The sequence below is a fragment of the Phoenix dactylifera genome, unplaced genomic scaffold, assembly GCF_009389715.1.
Source record: "Phoenix dactylifera cultivar Barhee BC4 unplaced genomic scaffold, palm_55x_up_171113_PBpolish2nd_filt_p 001730F, whole genome shotgun sequence".
NCBI lineage: Eukaryota > Viridiplantae > Streptophyta > Magnoliopsida > Arecales > Arecaceae > Phoenix > Phoenix dactylifera.
This window is the reverse complement of record NW_024069029.1, coordinates 19,255-39,016: the sequence shown is the minus strand read 5'-3', so window position 1 is coordinate 39,016 and position 19,762 is coordinate 19,255. Positions and strand designations below refer to the sequence as shown.

Genomic DNA, 19,762 nt, shown 5'->3' with positions numbered 1-19,762 from the left:
TAGTTGCCACTTATTGGAAAACTAATATAACCGCCGGCTAGTTAGCTACTAAAGAAGGAAAAGAAGATGTTAATATAACTTGGTATTTTATTTTGTTCTTCGAGTCTGGATATATTTTGTATTGATTCTGAGAGTTAGGTACTAAGCTAAAGGCATGTGCAATGAGGATCGGTAAAAATATAAAATAAAGGAGAAAAGATCAAAAGAGAGGAAGAGGGAGTTACTAGACCCATACTCTTTCTGAAATTTCCTGCACTCAAGGATTCAGAAATCTTAATTTCTAAAATTTTTAATATGTCTAAGAATTCATCTGCTATTATTTTTGTTTTCTCTTCCTATTTTCATATATCCTAGGAAAAAGGAATAACAAAAATTTTGAGCAAACATTGTCTTTAACATCTATTACCATTTGCTACTTGCCTAATTTGTACAGAAATAGCGGCGCAAAGCAACAACAATACCAAAGAAACTCTTTTTTTTAAAAAAAAATTCTCTACTCTCTTCCATCCCTAATATAGCAAGGCCTGTTGAAATAACAATTTTAATCATTATTGTTGGTGCCGCCGATCCCAGGACATCAAGGTAGACTAACTCCATAGACCAACAAGACAATAAACAAGAACGAGAGCTTGCCAGATTAGCTCCGGCTTGATCTTTCGATGCTCAAGTTAGGGAGAATTTGCAGTGGGAATGAAGAAAAAGGGGTAAAAAAAACAGAGAGATAAAGTCTTCCTTAGCTGAAGTGATTTTTTCATCCTCTTTTCTAAAGAGCCTTTGGACCTATTTGTAGCTAGAGCCCCAAATTTTCTAAAATTGAATCCCAACAAACTCGAGGTCGTATCATGATAAACTGCTGGCATAGCATAACAGCTCTGGAGACATGCTGTAAAAAATTAATATGTGGCTGAATTGCGTGCACCTTTGAGACGAAAGGACCAAGCTGCTTCTTCTGCAAGGAGCACTCTGCTCTTTCCGAATCAGTTGTGGAGGTCACCGAGCTAAGCTGAGAGGTGTTGGTTTCAGAGATTGACCACTTCTGATATGCCCTATCTAGCCTTTTGGCCTGCCTAAAGAAGCTCGACTAGAATGCTTTAGAAAATTTTCGGATGCATGTAATTCGCCACATAAGTCACGAGCTGGACAAATCCTTACATGCCACATCATGTTAGTTATTTATTATCATAATACTTATAATTAAAAATAAAAATTTAATAAATTTACGACAAAATAATTACTTATGAATTTTTATTTTTTTAATATAATATATTGCCAATACTTGCTGATTATTATTCGGCTAAAATCAACACAAGCTAGGGAAACCACCTGCCCCTCTCAACGCCCTGCTCTCCACCCACAATAAAGTTTTAATTTTCACGCACCTCCCAAACTAAATCTCTCTCTTTCCTCTTATTTGCGGAAGCCTCCATTCCTTCTTGCGCTTCGCCTCAACTCTCCTGCGGTCGATGCTCCGCTCGGGCGGCGGTATCCTGATCGAGGCGGCCTGGAGAGAGGAGGAGCCCCCTCTTAAATGTTATTCGCCCTCCTCCCTTCTCTCCCTCTCCTCGCCTCGCCTCCTTTCATGTCTTCCCTCGGCCTCACCTTCTTGGCTCGCCTCCTCGGGACCGGGTTCCAAATATTAATTTCCTCTCCTGATCCTTCTTCCCCCATACGGCTCCCTTCCTGCTCCGATCGCCAGAAAAAAGAAGCTTTTTTTGACGTTTTCCCGTTGTTTAGTGGTGGTTCTTTGACTCCTCGGTCAAAATGAGCGATCACAAGGTACATCTTTGTGAAACCCTAGTCTTTGTAATCTTGCCTCTTTGTTTTTGCTCTCTATGCATCACTAAGGAGTAATAAAGTTTTCATCTTTGGACTGTTTAGTTTTTTGGTGTTCGATTTTGTGATTTGGGTATTCCTTGGTTTGTTGAGAAAGTAAGGATTTTCATTACGTTATCATTGAGATTGGAAGCTTGATGAGGATTTCATCTCAAATTGAAAAATTTAGGCATGTAGAAAAATTTGGCTTTCTGTTCCCTGCTACTTTGGTTTAGCGGCCAAGAGGTCAACTTGCCACTTCCGGAACTGCTCCCTTGATGTGCCTGTTTTGGAGGATGCATAGGTATCAACAGGATTTCCTAATAATTTTTGTTATTTCTTATCTGTATATGGAATCTATTATTTATTATTGAATGCAGTATATCAGGTTTCATTCATGACAGCACAGTAATACAACAATCCATTCTTTCATTTAGAGCGCTATTTGGATTGGAACTTAACCTTGTAATAGGTTCAGTAAAACATGGGATGTTGGATAGCTCTAGTCTGTCTTTCATAAATTCAGATGGGATGTTGGGTGTCTCTTTTTACTAATTTGACTAGACAGCATAGCGCAATCAATTCAGCAATTATTATATGTATGGAGACTAAATATGCTTATTCATTATCATAGGTTGGTTCACTTTATTACTGATCATATTACAAATCTATTCTCCTTGTAAATTGGATAGGTATCAGTCCCATATATTCCATATGGATGATGTCTGGCATTTGCATATATCAATGTTGATGGTATCTGATGCACATTCAAGTTCAGCCGTAAACATGATAGGCTAGGTTCTAAGTATGGCATTGGCATGGAGAGTTGGACTAAGGGTGGTGGTTTGATTAGGCTGATTCATGTGGTCCAAATTTACACTATAGGCAAATTTTAGTTTAAGATAAGTTTCATTGCTATTTGATGCATCATTTGGACTTAAATGTTGGTGGAAAATATGCTAAGAAACAAATTTTACAAATATTCATCAATGCTTGCAAAGCTAGTACAGATGTGCTGTGCAAATAAATGCTTCTGGTAGATTAGGTCTCCACTAAGTTAATTGCACAAAACTTTTAAACTCTCTAGATATTCTTCTTCATGTGATTGTTGTAGATCATGGTCGTGCATGCTGGCAACTTTTAATATGTTCATTTTAATATGTGATGTTACTTTATTGTTAATTATTATAATTTCACCTTTTATTTTTTGACTGATTACAGATTTTGCCTCTCTGCAAGAGACATACTTCTATCTCACCGGAATTTGAAGCTTTCAAAAATCTTTACTTTTATGCTACATTATAGTATATCTTTCCCCCTTTAATCTTGTCTGCATTTGCTTTAGTAGGTCCTAATATTTGGGTCATTCACCGAAGATGAGACTAGGTTATTCCAAAGACAGTTAGTCGAAAGCAATGTGCATCCTTTGGAAAAGGCAGGGTTGCAATCCAAATCTTTAGACTTTTCTTCTCCAAAGTCATCTAAATGTTTGATTGCTGAACCCAAAGAAACTGATTCATTTGGAAGATCAAAGGATATCCAAGGTTCAAAGCTGGTTGCAGATGACAAAAAGACCAAGATTGAGAAGGCCAAAGCATGTAATACTTTCAAAAAAGATATGGAGGCCCAAGCAAATGGAGGCCATAACCCTTGTTTTTCCCGCACTGATGGGGTTACTGAAAATGAAAGTGATGCCTTAGATATAGTTCCTTTGCAAATATCTGAAAATGAATCTGCTGATGCAGAGTCATTATCAAACCCAAACTTGCACAAGGATGGAATTCAAACACCTAAATGCAAGAACATATTAGTTGATTCCTCAGCAGTTGTGAATCCTGTGGTGGATGTCCCAGAAACATCAAGGGAGAAAGCATCATTGGCTACACGAATTCTTCCACGAGGCTTAATAAATTCAGGAAATATGTGCTTCCTTAATGCAACACTGCAGGCACTTCTCTCCTGTTCACCATTTGTTCAGCTTTTGCAAGATCTAAGGAATCGAGACATTCCTAAGGTTTTAATAACTCACAACACTACTTATATGATTTTTTTTCTTTTTTTTTGGTGTTTTCCTTATCCTTATTTAGATTACTTGCTTCTATTTAGATTGGCTATCCAACATTAATTGCATTTGTGGAGTTTATCTCTGAATTTGGCATGCCTGATGATTCATGCCTGAAGAATAACGAGCGAGGAGCTCTTGAAACCAAGTCTTTCAGTCCCGTTATGTTTGATCCTGTTCTGAAAAGGTTTACCCCGGATTTACCAACTGGAATATCAGGCAGGCCAAGGTGTGTGCTTGTACAATGCTCTTGTTCTGATTTCCTTCCATAGCATCAAGTGATAACAGTTTGCTTATGTTAATTGTGATTATGGCATGGTTTGTAGCAAGGTTCGCCGTACCGGTACCGAAACCCGTACCGGTGCCGCACTAGTATAGGCGTACCGAGTGTCGGTACGGTACCGTACGCTCGGTACCGACCGCACCGACATTGGTGTACCGATACCGGTACCCATCGGTACGGATATGGTACGCTCGGTACCGACTGGTACCGACCGGTACAGCGAACCTTGGTTTGTAGTATTGAGCTGTACTGGCCTGTACCGAGCATGCCAACTCGTAATGGTAGCAGAAAGATACTCAGTCGAAGGGTGGCAACTTTTGACCCATACCATTTACCCGACCAAGACCCAACCCATCAGGTTCACAAGTCAAGTGTGGGTCAGCCAATCTTAACCTGCCAGCGAGTCTGATGAGGTTCCAATAAAGCCTCCTCAACCTATTGGTTCATAGAGAGAGAGGGGGGAGGGGGGTATATAATCCATATATTTTTAAGATATTTATATTGATATTCATATATATTTTAGAAAATTATGTAATATATGTGTGTTTGGATCATCCAATGGCTTAGAACTAGAAGGAGAGATGAGTTGTAGCATAAATAGTCCGAATGCTATAAAAAAGATAGCCTGCCCATTTTAACATAAAGCCTAAAACTAAATAGCCTTGGGCCTTAAATGGGTCAGTGGGTAGGTTGCAGGTTGGCAGGTTGGCTGTGGGTTGAGTTCGGTTAGAAATTCTTGACCCACTAGCATGAAGGATCGGGTTGGGTTCCGGTCAAGTCCCATGGGTCTTGATATATGTCATCAACCCAACCCAAACATGACCTGACCTGTTGATTGCCAATCCTACTTAGTCAAGTGCTAGTACCAAGAACAAGGATCGTACTGACACTATACCAGTTGGATATTGGTATGGGTATTATAAACAAGTACTACAAAACTTGGCCTAAAAGCTCACTAAAAAATCGATGAAGGATAATAGATCTTGATACTTTATGAACTTATCTCATCGATCATATATCTTTGTTCTTGCTTTTGGTTTTGTCACTTAAACGTATGCAGAATTAATAGTTTCCATTAATAGAAGAACTGCCTGATGATAAAACTATGATGGCTGTATAACCCAAAGCAAGTAGATGAACTTGGTCTAAAGCCTTGACTTCCATGTGTTTGTGCATGTCTGTGTCCATGCATGCTGCATTCTAACAGGGAAGTATTTTAGTTCCAAGTCTATAATTCTTCCTCAAGGTTTTTGATTTACTCTTTGTATAGGCCAAGAAAAGTTCAAAACTATCTAGACAGTGATACTATGCTGTAGTCTTGGTGAATTCTAATTACGTAACCACTGCATGCAGATTTAAGAACAAATTATGTCATTCGCTTGAATATTTCTTGTAAGCATTCATTCATTTTTTATTTGATGGTTTTTATCATCAGATCCATATTTTTCTCTCTGGCGAAAGGCAAACAATAGGCATGTGCCTTTAATGCCTTGCTTAAGCGACTTTATCAGTAAGATGGAGTATTTTCTTAGTCATCTACCTATTATCTAAACATCAATTCTTTTGCAGACAAGAAGATGCTCAGGAGTTTTTGAGTTTTGTTATGAATCAAATGCACGATGAACTGTTGAAACTTGATGGCCAATCTCCTAGTTCTAATGAAGCAAAATTGCCTCTGATTTCTTCTTCTGAAGAAGATGGTTGGGAAACTGTTGGGCCAAAAAACAAGTCTGAAGTGACCAGAACTCAGAACTTTGTGCCATCTGAGTTAAGTGCAATTTTTGGGGGTCAATTAAGAAGTGTTGTGAAGACCACAGGTAGGTTGGCTTTGTTGCATTATAGAGATTAGAGTGCAAGTAGTGTTAAGTGTTTGTATATATTCTTCTCTACTTGTTCAGTAACATCTCCAAATCTGGCAGTTTCCTAATTATAGGTTTCTCTGTTTGGAAGCACGAATATTCAATTCTCTATCTCCTTGGCCAGCTCTTTAACGGTTTTTTTGGGTGATGCTATTGTAGGTTCTTGCATGTGGATTCATGAGAATGATCTCAAATGATATGGCTTTTGATTTGATGGAGATTATTATTTGTTCTAACTTCTAACCATAGACACTTGTGTAGCTGTAACACCTTAACAAACTAATTTTGCTGCTGTCTTAAAATTGCCGTTGCTTGATATACTTTTGTAACCATAATAAAATGTCTGATGCGTTGGCAATATTGGTTATTCTTTTAAAATGACTATTTGCATTCAGGGTGACTTGAAGAAGCAGGTTTATGAACTGATTGCATTTTTCTTATGCTTAATCTCTGTCAGCTAAGGGAAATGCACAGGGGGCTCATATGCTTGGGGAAATTCACTAAAAACATGAAAATTGGTTTTTAATAATATTAATTCGCTTTAGTTGAATGATTCTAGTTAAAAAGTATTATTTGCAGCAGGCTGAGTCACATTAAGTTTGTACCTAACTTGAAATTGTGAATAGTTATTCCTATTACATTTTTTTAACCTTAGGTTCCTATAGAAATTTTTGAATTTAAAAGTGAAGTTGGTAAGAGTATTAATGATGATGTAATTATTTAAAGCCATGTTTTGAATCCCGTATGATCAAATATATTTATTAGCTGGATAGCTCATACTCTTGATGCCCTTCTCCTGTGAATAATACTATATGGATTTGTGGTAGTTTCTTTGAGTAAGATGGTGGTTGCTACTGGTACTTTTGATAGAAAAGTTCTACCTCATTATTTGGATTAATTTTTGAGTAAATCTTTACCTGTCTATGGGTTCCATGCTAAGCATTTATGTTAGCTTCAAAAGCCAGGCTTGCCTTCAAAATTAAAGCATCAGGGCATCTTAGACTGTTTGTTATATTAACACATGATGACTTTTTGTTTTTTTTTTTTTAATCTGATTTTAGTTTTGATGCTGATAATGAAATGCTAATTTTATAACCTTAAGTTAATACTAACCAGTGCCCACCTATAATATATCCCACAACAACTTTATCAAACACACCCTTGCCTACAAGCCTTATCTCAGTTATTTGGAACCTTGTATGAAAATTAATTTTTACCATGTTTCTTTTATTCTGTTATTAGCTCACAAAAGATTCCTTGTCACTTGGAGTCTGCAGGTCCATGAATACTAACTGTAGCCACTCTTCGAAATTCAAAATAGTATGAGCTGTCTTTCTGTTTGAAATGCTAGGTCCTTGTTGTATGTATTTCCTGATAGTGCTTTTATGTCTCTTGACACTTGCTTTATATCTGCTCTTTGATATTTTCATCGTGGAGTACAAGTGGTCATGTAGTTTAGTTGGCAGCCATGTCCTCAAATCCTCCAGCTTGAGAATCAGAGGCCCGATATCTTGTATTCACGTGTCTGTGTAGCTGTGCCCTTGAATTTCCCAGTTATTTAGATACTGTGAGCTGATACTTTGTCATGTCCAGCAATGGATGATGTAGTTTATTCAATATTGATACTGATTCTACTGACAATACATTGATGATATATGATGAATAATTCCTCATGATGCGTAGTTGGATTAATTTTAATGTTTTATGATGCAGGCAACAAGGCTTCGGCTACAGTTCAGCCCTTCCTTTTGCTCCATCTTGATATTTTTCCTGAAGCTGTTCATACTATTAGAGATGCATTTCATTTGTTTTCTGCTCCAGAAACTCTCGAAGGATACAAAACTTCATCTGGCAAGGTATAGATCCGTGCTTTATTATCTGATATAATTTGTTATAAAGAGCCATTTGGAAGAAATCTTATTTTCAAATTCATATTCCTCCAATATCCTTGACTAGATTTGGGGAAACCAAGAATTTATCTACCATCCTCTATTGGTCCATACCATATGGTATGTTCTCGGCCAGACAGGTACGAGAATGGTACAAAGGTACATGACTGGTAGAGGGTACAATGTTGTACCTTGCCAGCCCATCAATGGTAGATGATAGCCCTTCGGGGAAATCTATAAATAGTGTATGCTTTAGAATGTATATTCACATATGAACTTTGCAGCAAGGATCACGAAAGCATTGTTGTTAAAATCTTACAATTCACAATCCGGATCTATCCAGATTAGAAAGGCCCTAAATAATCCAGTTCTCATACTTGGATCAGAATCGGTTGGGAATATAGGATATAGATCTGTATGATGAATTACACAGCCCCTTGGTTCATAAATCCAACTCGACTATGCTATTTACTTATTAAATCATGTGTCTGTTTTTTGTGATTTCTTTGAGGTATATAACTTTTAAATTTCTTATCTCTACTAAGTTTCAAGTTATAAAATAAGCAAGCTTGTTATTGGAGTTTGTGAAGTTAAAAATAAGATGCAAAATTTTCATAGTCTGACAAGGACATGTTGAAATCTTGTGTTTTTAGTTTTTCAAAAACCCTACCTAAAAGGGATAATTGAATTTATTGTCGTATTTGAATATCGCAATTCGCAAGTATGTAGACAGTTTTTATTTCATTGAACATGCTATATATGGACTTAGAATTGGTGAAAACTAAATTTTTTATGTGTATGTGCTCTTATTCTCCATTCATCTACATCACAGTTGGCTCTTTTTTTAATATCTGTATATGTTCTATATTTTAAAAAATTTTAAACAAATCAGGAAAAATCTTTGAATCTACAATCTGATACTTGAGCGGATCCGATCCAATCCAATCTAACCTTTATGGTTTACGATTCGATCCCAACCTTATCAACATTGCAGATAAGCACTCAAGATATGAACCAGTTAAACTGCAGTCAAGATATGCTTTCTTTTTAAAATGTCAGTTATCTCATGAAGTTAACAGTAAACTTCATCTTCATGCTTGAGGAGCATTCTTTATTATTAGAACAGCATTATTTACAGCTGACATATCTTTTGCAACAATGAGCATTTGACTAGCCATAAAAACATTGATTGGTGAGCCTGGAGGATGAAAATGAATTTTTGAGAGTGTTACCTCAACATCTGACATTGTAGCCTAATGTTGGGTGTCACATTGCGGACGGCACTTAAAATTCTCCAAAGAAAGTGAAACAAGGACAGTTTAATACAAAGCAAATATACAAACTGTATAAAAGTATATTAGTTTACTAGGTTGGCTACTTAGTGATAATTGTTAATAAAAAATGCTATGTATCATGGAAGAAAAAGAAGAAAAGGTATGTAAACAAAAGTGCTCAAACTTCAAACACACTATCTCAATAAAGTTTTGCATTTTAGATGGTTGAGTAAGAGGGCAGGGCTTAATGATAGGTTGCTTCATTGTGACCTCGGTATCACGGGTTTGAAAGACGAAAACAATTTCTCTGCATGCAGGAATAAAGTTGTGTACATCTACCCCTCCCCAGATCCTGTAGTTGCAGGAGCCTTGTGCATTGGGACATCTTTTTTTATTTTAGATGGTTGAGTGCAAAGTACATTTGCATTGAACTGTCGAATGGCCATGCCAAATGCTGACACTTAAGGCTATACAAAGAGTGCTAGGACTGTTTTCTCTTAACATCTGAAAGTGTTCAGACTCTAAAATATGCCATGACAAAACCCTAAATTCCAAATATTATTGTGTTTGGGCAACATAGTTAAGAAGTATGAACAATTCATGCAAGTTTGATGGCAGGTTTTACTATTGTTGCCATAATTTTTCTAACAAAGTTTTTTTAATATACAAAGTCAAAAATCTGATGTGATTCCTCGATACCTTCCTCATACTTAGGTCCCTCCTCCCTACAACTTGGAGTTTGCCGTGGAGGATGAATCTTTAACTAAAAACTCTCCGTGAAAAAATCAAGCAGATCTTTACGATTAACTGCCAACCTCAGATTAAACTCTTTCACAAATTGTGCCAACATTTTTCGCTTACGCCACTAGGATCTTCCACAAATTAGTTTAACATTTCTTTGTGCCACTAGGCTTGTGGGAGGTGCGCAGCTACTTCAAAATGCAAAGTTCTTGGTTCTTGGCTAAAGTTGGTTAGTGGGAACTAGGAAGATATGCCTTTAGTTGCAACAGAAAGTTACACACCTGGAATAGAAAGGTACATACATGAACTTGCTCATGTGCAAATGCACACACTATTTTTTTGGTTTGTTGTTGTGGGGGGGGTGAGATAGGGAGAGAGGGGAAGGTTGGATAGAGAGGGGGAGATGCCAATCGAACCCTAGACCATAGGCAGGTATAATTCAAGTAACAGAAGACATGAAAGCTGCTATCTGTCTCCATCTTAGATTAGCTCACATTGCTACTCTTATTCTGGCATTTTCATCTCCCTTTGCCAATCACTTCAATCAACAGATAAGTGCACGCATAGGTCTGGAGGGGGATTTGTTTTTGTTTTTGTGTGTGTGTGTGTGTCGAGGAGGGGAGGAGATAGTCTCTCTTAATCCCATATGAGTTCACATTGCTACTGTAGTTGGGGCTTTTGCATCTCCTTTACTATTCATCTCAATCAGCAGATAAGTGCACACATGTACACTTTTTTTTGGGCAGGAGGGGGGAGAGATGCCAATTCAACTCTAGATCATAGCCAAGTACCATGCATGATAGCAGAAGTCATGAAACCTCCTCTTTCAATCCTGCATCAGTTCATAGTGCTACTCTAATGCTAGCTTTTACGTCTCCCTTTACTCTTCGTTTCAAGCAACAGCTAAGTGCACTGCTATTGGGAAGCATCTTAGGATTCTTCCATCTTTCTTTCATTCATTTCTTCTTAGATGTCTCCTCTTTACCTACTCTTCATCAATACCTGTGTACCTCTCAGCATTTCCGATCATCCTTTGACCAAATTATTTAAGCATGCTCGCTGCAAATGCAACTTCAAAGATTCAACTTAATTTTTTCTAACATTTCCAAATATATATATATATATATATATATATATATATATATATATATATATATATATATATATATATATATATATATATATATATATATATATATATATATATATATACAAATTATATATATCCACAGCTTCCTACCACTGCTATACTCAACTCTCATCTGGCACCTTGTTTTCTGCCTAACATTTATAGACACTATATGGGTTTCAAGGTAGGTGGAACTTCTTGCCATACATTACATCATTACAGTATCACATTCACGTGACACTCGACATGTTCTCATACTGGTAGAAACATCTCAGTCCATGTCCTCATTAGAATCAATGTTGCAAAAGTAGTCACTTATGGGTAGTTGTTGTTAGCTAACTGCTATCAGGATTTATATCTGGTTAATCATCCATGAAAGTTGTTTCTACAAGACAATTGCAGCCTTTTTCTTTTAGCCTCTTATGCTCCAAGGTCATCCTCTGCAAATCCTTCTACGAATTGCTTAAGGGGAAATAATTTTTTTTAGATCAATATGACATTACAATTATTTTTTGTCATAAGTTTTTTTCAAAAAAAAGAGACCAGATTTCAATGTTTCTCAACCGACAAACATCAGTTATTCTTTATGAAAATCATTATTTGGAGTTTCCTTTGTGGTTCGAATTTTTCGAATTCGAATGATCTTATGCTAAACCATTAATGAAAAGATAGGATGCTTATTTTCAGTAGCATTCAGTGCAGAAACTAGCCAAGCAAACTCCTTTTGCTGCAAATGTAATGTGGACTGCATCAGTTATCATTCATGCATGTTTTTTGGGAATACGAGTCTAACCAATAATATAAAATTATGTCTTGAACTATGTCAAACTATTGCTCCCATACTTCATGCTGAGTTAAAGTCCAGACCATTATGACTGCTGGCCATACTTTCATTGAACTCACCTTCACATATTACAGCATAAAAATCGTTAAAGAATTGAAATTCATGCTATGCATAGGCATTCTCTTTTATAGTAATATGTCGTTTAGCAAATTCTTCGTGTTCTATTTTATATCTTTTGTTATGAACCTGTTAATAGAAGAAAGGATTGAAAAGGTCCTTAACCATCGCATCCCTTCCAGTGTCAAATTATTTCTTGATTCTTATGGATTGAAACAATTTTGTGCAGGCTGGGGTGGTTAGTGCTAGCAAGTCTATAAAAATACAGACACTGTCCAAGATAATGATACTTCATTTGATGAGGTTTAGCTATGGAAGAAAAGGAAGCACAAAATTGAGTAAGCCTGTCGGGTTCCCCCTTGAGCTAGTGCTTGGCCGTGAGTTACTTGTCTCTCCATCATCAAAGGTGACATTTTTCATCCTCTTGTATTTCTGTTTGTGCTATTTCCCGATTTCTTTCCAGATTATGCCTCTAAACCTTCTGTCCTTCTTTCCTCCTCTGTTCAATTTTTAGTTACTTTCGATTCCATACCACATCTGACATCTACTATCAGATCGGTTGAATTCCTTTTATTTGAAGCTTAAACAAGGGTGAAAATAGAAAAGATGGGGAACGGGAGAAATCTACATCTGGAAATTCGACACAATTTTTTTAATTACTGTTCTGGATGCCGGACTGGCCTACAGAATCATTAGATTTTCGCTTTTCCCAATTTATTTATGCAGGGTCGGAAATATGAGCTCGTGGCCACCATCACTCACCATGGTAGAGAGCCCTCTAGAGGTCATTATACTGCCGATGCAAGGTATTCTGATGATTGCTGGCTTCGGTTTGATGATGCATCTGTCACGGCTGTGGATACAAACGAAGTCCTGCATGACCAGGCATATGTTCTCTTTTACAGACAAACATAAGTGGGTGGCGTGTTCTTCTATAGTCATGTTGGTGTTTATGCTTAACTGTTATTTAGCTGATCTATATGTCAATAAAATTGCCGAAAACTGTGGACCAAAAGAAACAATGTTGATAATGTATATAAAGCTAATTGAGCTGGATTTTGCTGGTGTACCTTCTTGTTTTTCTAACTCCCAGTGTGGAAATGTTGTAACAAAAAGTCATTAAAAATTTACAAGTTAGTATATCAATATATATATAGATAGATGGATTGATAAATAGATAGATAGAGGGATCCTGGGGACATACATCTTGCCGTATGGGAATGGGTATGTGGGGTTGGTGGTAAAGCTTCTAATCTTGTATTGTTGATAGTGTATTTTTTGGCACTACTAAGTTTAGGCATGCTTTAGTTTGAATGAATTGAGATTATTGGCCGCATAAAAGAGCTAGGCAATGAAATGATTGCTAAATCTCGAACAGATTATTCCATCCTAATTTGATGGCCATTACTTAGTCTTTAAAACAACAGATTTCTCAAAATTGAACCCATCATGGTCAACTCTAAAGGTGTGGTGTGGAATTGGCTTGAGCGCTTACCATGAACTGTCCTGACGTACCATATTGGTTCTTTTGAGTGAAGCTAAATAATGGATGCTTGGATGCTTTTCTTTGTTTCTGATTTTGAAAATAATGATACTTTTCAATTGCAATTGCTTCAATACCTGCAACATTTTTTAGGCAATCAACAGCGAAAAACTTACATATTTCCAGGCCTTCTGCTTTTACTTAACTTCTTTCTTCTTGAGCCACACTCATGAGCTCAGGTAAAATAGGGGCCGTAATCGGAGACTTTTGAACTTTAATAATTGCATACATGCAAATTTTACCGTTGCTTAAATAGGTGGACGTTAACATAAACATTCAATAAACTCAGGAGGCCTATGTCATAATTATGGTCTCAATTTTGGATTGGAGAAGATTCTATCCCACCATTAAAATGACTCATAATGATATATTCATGCGAGTTGGTTTTTTTCTGACGATTTTGATTAGGGATGGGCTGTATCGTTCTTTTCAAAAAAATAAAAAACAAAAGTTTGTGATGAACTTAAATAAAACTGGACCTTAGGAACGGTGTTGCTGGGACCAACCAAAAATAAATAAATTATAAAATCCTTCTTTAAGTTTATATTTTTTATACTTATATCTAATAATTTGTAAAAACTATACTAGTTTGTAAAACCTACACTTACATCTGATTAAAATGTTAAAATAACGGCATTAGTAAATCCGTTTACCTTAAGTCAAAATTATTCTTGAATGAGAAGGAGGATACATATATTTTGTTATGCACTTGAGTGGCTATTATGTCATGTTAGATTATTTGGGTCATTTTTTTTTTTCTGACATGATATTTGAGTCTCATTTAAAGTTAACAATTTGATTAATATTTTATTAACTTATGGATTAAAATATTAGATAAAAATAAATCTTAGGAAAGTAAGCGTTGGTTTTTTATAGTGTAATTGTAATTTATCTCTAATATTAAAAAAGTTTTTGTAATTTGTTTAAAAAAAAAAAAACAAATCACATAAGGCATTAGTGCAGTTAAAGGCATAAGGTTATATGGTTAAGAAAGGTTGGACCAATTTTGGTCCCTCAAATGCATGTAGGTCCATGGATTGATTGGTGCTGAAGACCATTTAAACCAGCCACGTAAGACTTGTCGAAAGAATCAAAATGGTACTTCTTTGGTCGATATAGGTTTCCAATCACGGTTGTTGTATTTGCAAACCAACAAGAGAGATTGAGTGAACTTTTCTATGATCATTTACAAGACATGTCCTGTAGTTCAAATATCTCTACCTCATGTCTATATATATATATATATATATATATATATATATATATATATATATATATATATATATATATATATATATATATATATATATATATATATATTGGCCATGGGTATCACACATGCCATATTTGGATACTAACTTAGTCATATCCAAAAAATAAAAAATTAAAAAAAAAAGCAAGACTCATCCATCTTAGGAGCCTTTGACTTCTCAGTGCATGTATCTCTACATATAATGATTATATTAAGGTAACGCTTCACTCTTCAGTGCAATAAATTGTTACTTTAGAATGTATTATCCATGTGAAAGATTGCAAGATAAAATCGATGGCAGGATAGATTAACTTATACAATGATGCAATAAGTCTTTATTAAAGTAAAATTCACCTCTTTTTTTTTTTTTTTGGATATATGAAAAGGGGAAGGGGGAAGAAAGGGACAAGCCCACTTCCGCATAGCAGCTCCCACTAGGCCCCCATCCTGCCAGGAGAATATTCGATACAGACAGAAATGACCGTGTGTTGGGCACGCCGGCCGATTTTACTCGTACCCTCCCCATCCGTGGGCTCGGGACGGTTAACTCTTTACCTCTTCTTTTTGGTGATGCATTGTGATATGGGTTGGTTAATAGAGTAACGCTGGTTCGGTCTCGCAAATTAGGTAAATTAGATTACTTGTGCACTGGTTAGCCATGTGTCTTTCTTGAAATGCCGAGTGCATATGGAGTTTTTATATGGTCTCCAAGTCTGTCCCCTACTTTGCTCGTGAAAATTATCGTATATGTTTGTTTATTATCATGCAGCTTGAAGGGGAGTGAGGGTTTGTGTGATACCAACTTAAGCACCTGCACATGAACTCAGATGCACGCAATAATAATATAGTTTAGCGGATAGAGTTATTTCCTCCCTTTTCTCAAAAAAGTTAAGAAACTAGTTGAGTGTCTATACAATTAATTTTGATGTATTTGGGCATTAGAATAACTAAAACACAACCATTAACCATAGTATTTGATCCAATAGGTCGCGCAGAATCGAAGGAATCCATGTCTCCTGAACACTAAATTGTTTTTGAGATAAATGCTTTCAACGTGAAGCGTCTTTATTTTGCAAATTAGGCAACATGAAATGGAACATTTTGTCAAGATCAAGGATAGATGGTGTTGGAGTTTTAATTAAAAGAAAATTTAAATTTTCTTATCCCCTAAACTCTAGTTGTTTTAAATGCTTTAAAATATTCTTTTGTGAGATGCCCCTATTTTGCTCAGAGTTGTGACTCTTCAAAGAAAACATTGACTTCCAAAAAGCTATAGCCCTTCCGAAACATTATGTATCTTTGGAACTATTGCGTCTCTTCGGTCGTCGGATAGAATCTATAAATAGACTTCACTAAAATTAATCCAATCCAATCTCTTTCTCACTGGTACTTTGTCTTCCGAGAGTTTCTTTCACAAACACAGTTCTTCCATCCTTCAACTTTTTGTTTTTCATCTTTTCTGGACAACTAAAGGAGTCGGTCGGATCAAGCCTCCATAGCGATCGTGCTCGTTAGAGAAGAATCGAACTGAGCCGAATTGTTGTATCTTGGGGACGAAATTGCCGCAAACCTGCACGTAGGGGGCGAATCATATTTTTAAGATAGTGTATATCACACGTCTCAATCCAGACAAATTCTTTTCAATTTTTTAATTTATTTTAGTAGATTATTCTTTTATAAAACTTTTTAAAATAAAAATATAATAGTTTTAGGCAAAAATATTTCCAACCGATGGAAGTCCTGATAAACTGGCAAATATATTGGGAAAATAGCCTACTCCCGACCATTAGTTGCCGACGCTACGAGAAGATGCTGGACCTGATCACTAACCATATCATGGAACGATGCAGGGCCCACCTTTGCTTGCAGGTTTTCTTCTTAAAATTTCACATTTTGATGATCAAGAAAAGATAATCTACAAACAAGAAATACTTTAAAGCTCATCTCGCTTCCTGTCTCCTTTTCTCGTGTTGCATCGCACCAAGATTTGAGTTTGGTTCATGTAGTAATGCTAATCAGTCATGTGATCCGGTGGTGAGGTAACTTGGATTGCTTGCCCACTGATCAGTCTCACAAATTGAACTAAATTAAGTTCTCAAAAAGCGCTGCATGCCCATTACTACAACAACAACAACAACAACAACAAAAAAAAAATACTTGGATGGTATAAAAGTGAGGCTAGAAAAGCTAGCTAATAAGCTTGTATAATTAGTCTATCAGAGTGTGATTCACATCTCGTTCTCTACCTCTCCCTTTCTAGTGTCACATCGGACTAGATTTTAGTTGGTTCATATGGTAATGCTTATATTCATCATGTGATCTTGTGGGTTTTGGTGACTTGGATTACTTGCCCACTTGTCAGTTTTGTAAGTAAATTAAGTTATAAAATGATGCTGGATTTTGTAGACTTCAAATCCATTCCTGGTCTTGTTGACCATTATGTTTACTCATAAATGGCCCATGTTTTGATATCTGTAACAACTACTTTGATGCCATATATTGAGTGGCAGGGAATGTGTCTTGAGGCACCATTGAAGACAAATAATGAAAATTTTTTACAGTATTTCAACTCCATTCTATCAACTTTTGTATGGTTCACATCCCAAAAGGAAAAGGAACACTCTTGTGCATGCCATGTATGGCCAAATTAATGGCAGGTGTTCATAGGATAGTCGAGATGGGTCAAAGCATCATATTTAAAAGGTAGCCTAATCTCTTCCTCTTGAGAAATATTTAATATAATATTTTAGAATTTACATGGCAAATAAAACTTTTTATGGCTACATGGCTCATAGAGGCCAAACCAATAAGATACACTAGTCAAAAACCAAGTCAATTTGTACACTACAGCCAACCTCCATGTCATGGCCGGCACCATTCCTTACCAATCTAGGTCATCGATACCAACCTCCAAAAACTTAGCTAATTGTACTCGTGATAAGTTGCTAATTACTGTTATCAACTTGTTGCATCAATATTCCTAGAGAATTTATACAACCATTGCTAGATTCACTGTAAGAGAAAGGAAAGAATAATCCAAGATGCAATCTTGAAGAGAAGAGGAAGAAAAATTATTTTCCAATTGACATGAGGAAATAGCAAGAGAAAAGTTAAACCTATTGAACTTGAAGACATGAGTATACTATATGATCCGGTAAATTTTTTAGTTTCACGTATACTTTTGCCTACATCCAAACTTGAATCATTAAGACTTTGAGTCTAATTCTAAGACTCATACTTAATCCAATATCTTATTTGGCCTCTTTTCCATGCTCCAAATCTATATTCTAGGTCGGTTTTAGGTTGGTTAGCCAGCTATCAACTCTCATTACCGCCCCTACATACCCATAGTCATATATGTGAAGTTTCCAAATCTAGAGCTCCTCCTACGTAGACTATTTAAAATTTATTATCCAGTCAAGTTGCTGGGAGTTGTTAGTGCATACCTATGTTTGAGCCCCACCTATATCATTTAAAATTTATTATCTAAAGTTGGATAGGAGCCTAAAACCTTCTTCCGTCCCAATCAAAACAAAAAAAAAAAGAGAGAGGCCTAAACCTTCTTCCTATTCAAGCATGTTGTTAGAGATGGCAATTTACTCTGTCCCATCAGATATCCGATCGGACCCGACTCGAATAAGATAGCTTTTATCCAACTTGCAATGGATGTATATAACTCTTCACAAATTTCTTTTTTGAAATAAAAAAAATAATTTTTATATTTTTATCTGACCCGATCCATTCAATCCACCACATTTAACTCTACTCCTCCCATTCCACTCTAAGACTTTACCCGCCCGTCCTACCTGAGTGGCTGAGTCAAGTATGGGATAGATCTGGATAATGACCTATCTGATCTATATCCGATCCGTTGCTATCTCAACATTATGGGATATAAATAAATCTTTTCATGTATCTTGGATGCAAATTGTCAAAAAAAGTTGAGCAGATTAGAGTACTTAAAATCATGAAAACCTATTGTTCTTCCCAGCTAGCAAAACTAACCATGTCCAAAACCTAAATGCTATGAACCCAATGTTAGAGCAGATGAATCATGTGTAAATAGTAGGTACAGTACCCAACACAATGTTTGCCCACCAGATTACACCTTTCTGATTCGAAATTAAATGTAGGCATCCCACCTCTGCATGTGGGCTTCCTCCCATGGTGTTTATAATTCATATGGTGATCAATATATGCAATCGTTCTCCAAATTCCATTTAACCACCCTTTGTAACAGTCAAAACCCTTTTATCTTAGTACCTCTCCTCTCTTTATTATTATTATTATTATTATTATCGGCGTCCATGTGTGAATACGCCACGAAGAATCAAAATACCAAAATACAAAATATGGACTTGTCCCCACAAAATGGAATCATTGCCATTCCAAGAGAAGGCTCCGGAATGATGTGCTGCGAAGGAGGCGATCCAGTCAGCCGCACTGTTCGCTTTTCGGAATATATGTACGATCCTAAATGAGTCAAGACTCACCAATAAGCACCAAACATTTCTAGATGTAGATCTGACCTAGCATGTCCACATTTGATTTACTCAATCTTTATAGCCGAGTCGCCTTCTAACAGAATCTGCCAAGCGCTCTCCCCTCCCCCTTTAATGATGCAAACAATGACCGCATAAACACAAATGCCACCACCTTCTCCTGTGATCCGGTGTGACTCCACAAATTAATATTTCTAGCTTCTACTTTATCTCCCCCATCGCTCCACGGGTACGCACAAATCGTGTGTGGGGCCACCCCCACCTTAGCCTGTACCCACTCCTCTCCACGCGATCATAGCCGTATGATCTCGGCCTGGGCCTCGAATTGGACAATTCTGATTGCTCCATTTCCGTTGGAGTCCTTCTCGTACTCCCACCCATCAACATCGTGGCTCACCGTAAACAAATAACACGCCTCCCCACTTATAAGAGCCGACCAGGTCATTGTTGTCCCATCCGAAATTCTGCATATAAATAACTACGCAAACAATCAAACAAACTTCTGTATATCTGCC

The 19,762-nt window shown here is 36.6% G+C and overlaps 1 protein-coding gene across 3 annotated transcripts; it reads left to right on the top strand.

Annotated features, from left to right (window-relative positions):
• Window positions 1-1,329: 1,329 nt before the first annotated feature.
• LOC120109027 (ubiquitin carboxyl-terminal hydrolase 24-like) lies at window positions 1,330-13,020 on the top strand. Of its 3 annotated transcripts, XM_039122762.1 has the most exons (8): window positions 1,332-1,776; window positions 2,003-2,116; window positions 3,161-3,826; window positions 3,919-4,103; window positions 5,727-5,974; window positions 7,730-7,872; window positions 12,180-12,356; window positions 12,677-13,020. In XM_039122762.1, exons 3-8 carry the CDS (start codon window positions 3,431-3,433, stop codon window positions 12,863-12,865), a joined length of 1,338 nt encoding a protein of 445 aa, XP_038978690.1. In that variant the 5' UTR covers window positions 1,332-1,776; window positions 2,003-2,116; window positions 3,161-3,430; the 3' UTR covers window positions 12,866-13,020. The 3 variants fall into 3 exon arrangements, with proteins under 3 accessions (XP_038978688.1, XP_038978690.1, XP_038978689.1); XM_039122760.1 differs by lacking the exon at window positions 2,003-2,116 and having other exon boundaries at window positions 1,330-1,776; XM_039122761.1 differs by lacking the exon at window positions 2,003-2,116 and having other exon boundaries at window positions 3,158-3,826.
• The last annotated feature ends 6,742 nt before the right edge of the window (window positions 13,021-19,762 follow it).